The 3,979-nt window shown below is 56.7% G+C and overlaps 1 protein-coding gene across 1 annotated transcript; it reads left to right on the top strand.

Moving 5' to 3' along the window:
* The first annotated feature begins 530 nt into the window (after window positions 1-530).
* CBLN1 (cerebellin 1 precursor) lies at window positions 531-3,622 on the top strand. Its single transcript, XM_054169987.1, has 3 exons — window positions 531-1,129; window positions 1,346-1,465; window positions 2,643-3,622. The coding sequence occupies exons 1-3, from the start codon at window positions 869-871 to the stop codon at window positions 2,838-2,840; spliced, it is 579 nt and encodes a 192-aa protein (XP_054025962.1). The 5' UTR covers window positions 531-868; the 3' UTR covers window positions 2,841-3,622.
* The last annotated feature ends 357 nt before the right edge of the window (window positions 3,623-3,979 follow it).

The following is a 3,979-nucleotide window of genomic DNA, read 5'->3' as shown; positions in this document are numbered from 1 at the left end:
ACCCCGTGAAGGGAGACCCTCTGCATCCCATCCCTCGGCGCGATCTCCGGCGGGGAGGGCGCGGGGGAGCGGACCTGCCCGCGGCTCGGAGCACACCCGGTGATGCTACTTCTGCTCGAACACAGCAGCAGGCCTTTGCTGCGCTGCAGCGCATCTCCTCTCAGCGTTCCTCGCCCAGGAGGAAAGCGGAGAGCCGCGGCCTCGTTCCGCCCCCTACGCCCATAGCCAGGCTGTGGCCGGCACCCCGGGCCTCGATCAGCTCCGCGGGGATTCTCCTGCCTCGAGCTCCCCGCCGCGCCCCGGAGCTCCTACCTGCGCGGTGCGGTGCTGCGCGGTACGGTGCTGCGCGGTGCGGCGCGGGCGGCTGCTGGGCACCTGCTCCCGCGCCGCCTAACAAAAGCCGCGGCGTCAGGTGGCAGGAGACGGACTGCGCGGCCATTGGCGGCGGCGGCGAGCGCCGGGCGCCGGTTGGGCCGCGCGCGACGTGGGCGGGCGCGGGGCGCTGACGCCAGCGCAGGGCCGGTGGGGAGGCGGGGCCCCGCCCCGCTCTGTCTTTGTGCTCGCCGGCAGCCCCGGCAGCGCCGCCGCCTCCTGCAGCCTTGTTCAGCTCCGCGCGGCGCGGCGGGCGGCTCCGCACCGCTCGGCTCCGCACCGCAGCGCTCCGCGCCACCCCGCCCCTCACCGCGCTACCCCGCCCCTTACCGCGCTATGTGTGCCGGCGCTCCCCTGCCTCCTCGCGGCCGCTTTCCACCCGGCGGGGCGCGCTTGGCCCCGCTCTGAGAGCAGCGGCGGGGCAAGGAGCGAGCGGAGCGGAGCAGGGACGTGCCGCCCGGCGCGGAGCGGCGCGGAGCAAAGGGAACGCGGCGCCATGTGGGGCTCGGGGCTGGCGCTGGGGCTTCTGCTGGGCGCGGCGTGGCTGGCGTGCGGGCAGAACGAGACAGAGCCCATCGTGCTGGAGGGGAAGTGCCTCGTGGTGTGCGACTCCAACCCCACCTCCGACCCCACCGGTACAGCGCTCGGCATCTCCGTGCGCTCCGGCAGCGCCAAGGTCGCCTTCTCCGCTATCCGCAGCACCAACCACGAACCCTCCGAGATGAGCAACCGCACCATGATCATCTACTTCGACCAGGTGCGAAGCGACGTCGGGGCTCCGGGCGCACCGCAGCGTCAGGACAGAAGTTGCCGGGGGAGGTGGTGGGGCCGGGCCGGGCTGGGGCTGCGCCGCCCCGCAGGGCCCTGCCCGCGGGAAGAGGAGGGCGCTGGGGGCCAGGCGCGGCCGCGGGCATCGGAGCTGGGTGGCGACGGCGGCCCCCACAGAGGTGCTGACGGTGCCCTTCCCTTCCAGGTACTAGTGAATATCGGCAGCAACTTCGACTCGGAGCGGAGCACTTTTATCGCGCCTAGGAAAGGGATTTACAGTTTCAATTTTCACGTGGTGAAAGTGTACAACAGGCAAACCATCCAGGTCAGGCACAAGCGCCGTCGCTTTGCTCCGCGGGCACCGTGGGAGGGAGCGGTTCGTGTCCGCGGCCCGGCGGGGACGGGAGCCCTGCGGGCGGCGGGGCGGGGGCAGGCCCACGAGCCGCTGCCGGGAGCGCATATCTCCGGGCACTTCCCCACCAGAGGGAGGGTCCCGAAGGGCCGCATAGCCCCACCAGGCCTCTGCCTGGCCCTTGCCCGCAGGAGTCGTCCAGGGACGGGAGGTGAGAGCCGTCGCCTCCCAACCTGCCCGGGACGCCGGGCTGTCCCGAGACGCGGAGCGCCGCGGAGATCATTCCAACACAGAGCCCGGGGGAACCGCGACCCCCAGTGGGCTCCTCATCCGCCCTTTGGTGGCAGAAAGTCTCACAGGGATTTGGTGTGCAGGGAGGTGCCAATGGCATGGATACGATAGTGAATATAGCGCTGAGGGCATGTATTCATGTACCCTGTCCGGGCCTTGTATATGTTGTTCAATGCATACACACCTCTACACAGCGATAATATATTACCATCCTGAAGCCAGGTAGCATAACCTAGACAAGAAATGTGTCTCTGTAGCAATGCACATTGCAGAGGTAAGTGTACAGCTATATAACACCGTTCTGGCATAAGCTGCTTCACACATCTGGATTGGGCAGGTAGTGTGTTATTAATGTTGGGTGCGCAGTCCTGGGATCATTAGTGTGAGCTGAGCCGAGCTTATTGACTCTGTTGTGGCATATTGTCTTTGCTGCCTAACAAAGGAGAACTACCTCTTGAATACACTTCAAACGCGCCGACTCCAGCGGCTGTGGCTCTGCTACTTGCTGTCTCTGAGGTTTCACATAAAGCCATCCTTCAATAAGTATGAGCAGACCTCTTTTCATTGCCTGAAAACACAGGCACCCTATTGAAATTCTTCAAAATAGGATCAATGTCCTGTTTTATATGCACTGAGTGTTTTGATGTGGTTGTCTGTCTAAAACAGCGGTGAAAAGCTTCTTCCTTCAGAGTACATGCCTTAGCTGGGTTTGGATTGATATTTCATTTTTATGGGGCTGGAGTTTCAGCTGTCAAAAGAAGCCCTCTCTTAACTAAGCATTTCACCTGCTAGGTGAGCCCTGGTGGTGTCCTTGTCTGACTTTAATTGACGGAGGGCTTTGTTTTATCTTGCTCTTTAGGTGAGTTTGATGCTAAATGGGTGGCCAGTGATTTCTGCCTTTGCAGGAGACCAAGATGTGACCCGAGAAGCTGCTAGCAATGGAGTCCTGATTCAGATGGAGAAAGGAGACAGAGCTTATCTAAAACTGGAGAGAGGAAACTTGATGGGAGGCTGGAAGTATTCAACATTCTCTGGATTTCTAGTGTTCCCGCTTTAAATATCTTTCATCCAAGAAAAAGGAGAGATCTCTCACAATTCCCAAGTCATAGCTGGGTTTAAAGAGTTGTGGATAGCAGACTTTTTACATTCAAATATTAAAGAAGCTAAATCCTGCTTAGGTTTGCATACATCTGCTTTGAAGAGTTACTACTTATTTTTGTTGCGTTGCAGCCAACAGGCAGGAGACCCTATAATTGATCAACCACCCATTTTTATTCTTCTCTCTTCTCCCACAAAATTAGTTCCCCTCTCTGTGTCACTGGTTCCCATTGTGCCATTGGTTCCCCATGGTTTCTGCCTCACAGTAGACTTTAGATTTTTTTCATTGTCTTCTACAGCATATTTTGTAGTTTTGTTTTTAAAACATGTTAATCTTGACTCTTTCTCCGAGTTTGACTTTAAAAAAAAGAGGAAAGTATTTTTGAAAACATGGATGCCATGATGTAAGGGAAAATGCAATTCTTGCTCTGTACTGGCTGGCAAAGGAAAAATTTCTACATGAAGAACTATTCACAGCCAAGGCTGACTAGAGTATTTCAATATTTCTATGTAATTCTGAGTGATTGTGACATTTAAGGCTGCTAAATGTTTTGATGCTTGTTTTGCTCTTGTACAATGTGGCCCAACTAAATGCCAGGAAGTATATTGAACTTTTACTATTACTCTGTAATATATGTGTGAATATTGAAAATTAATTTTTGCTTTAATTCAATAAAGTTTAAACGGGAATTTTATTTTTCTTAACCAGAAATAAGGTTCCTCAATCGAGGCAGGTGGGGGGAGGAGGCTTGGCGTGGTCCCGAGGCTGCGCCGGTGAGGCAGGGGATGCCCCGCAGCCGCGCAGCCCAGCGCAACTCCCGCTCTGCCTGCGAGCCCTGCGCAGGTCTCCGCGGCTCCGCAAAGCCCCGTGGGCAGAGCCGGCACCCAGGCGGATCCGTCGCTAGGAAGTTTCCCGACGACTTATCTCCGCTTGTTTATAGGATTTATCTGTATGATACTCTATACACCGGATCGCATTTTATACGGCCGTCTAAAAATACCTGACCATGTATACTTCGATGCCAGTATTATTTATTTGCTATTATTATTTTGTTTACCGCCTTTAAAAGATGTAAATGCTATAATTTTGCAGTATTC

Source organism: Dryobates pubescens, chromosome 19 (genome assembly GCF_014839835.1).
Source record: "Dryobates pubescens isolate bDryPub1 chromosome 19, bDryPub1.pri, whole genome shotgun sequence".
Taxonomy (NCBI): Eukaryota; Metazoa; Chordata; class Aves; order Piciformes; family Picidae; genus Dryobates; species Dryobates pubescens.
The sequence above is the reverse complement of the archived record's forward strand: the minus strand, read 5'-3'. Positions and strand labels throughout refer to the sequence as shown.

Bases quoted from the DNA above. Each gene is read 5' to 3' on its own strand.
- CBLN1 (XM_054169987.1), top strand. From the start codon at position 869: ATGTGGGGCTCGGGGCTGGCGCTGGGGCTTCTGCTGGGCGCGGCGTGG. The intron at 1,130-1,345 runs GTGCGAAGCGAC...CTTCCCTTCCAG, and splicing joins TGATCATCTACTTCGACCAG to GTACTAGTGAATATCGGCAG. The intron at 1,466-2,642 runs GTCAGGCACAAG...CTTGCTCTTTAG, and splicing joins ACAACAGGCAAACCATCCAG to GTGAGTTTGATGCTAAATGG.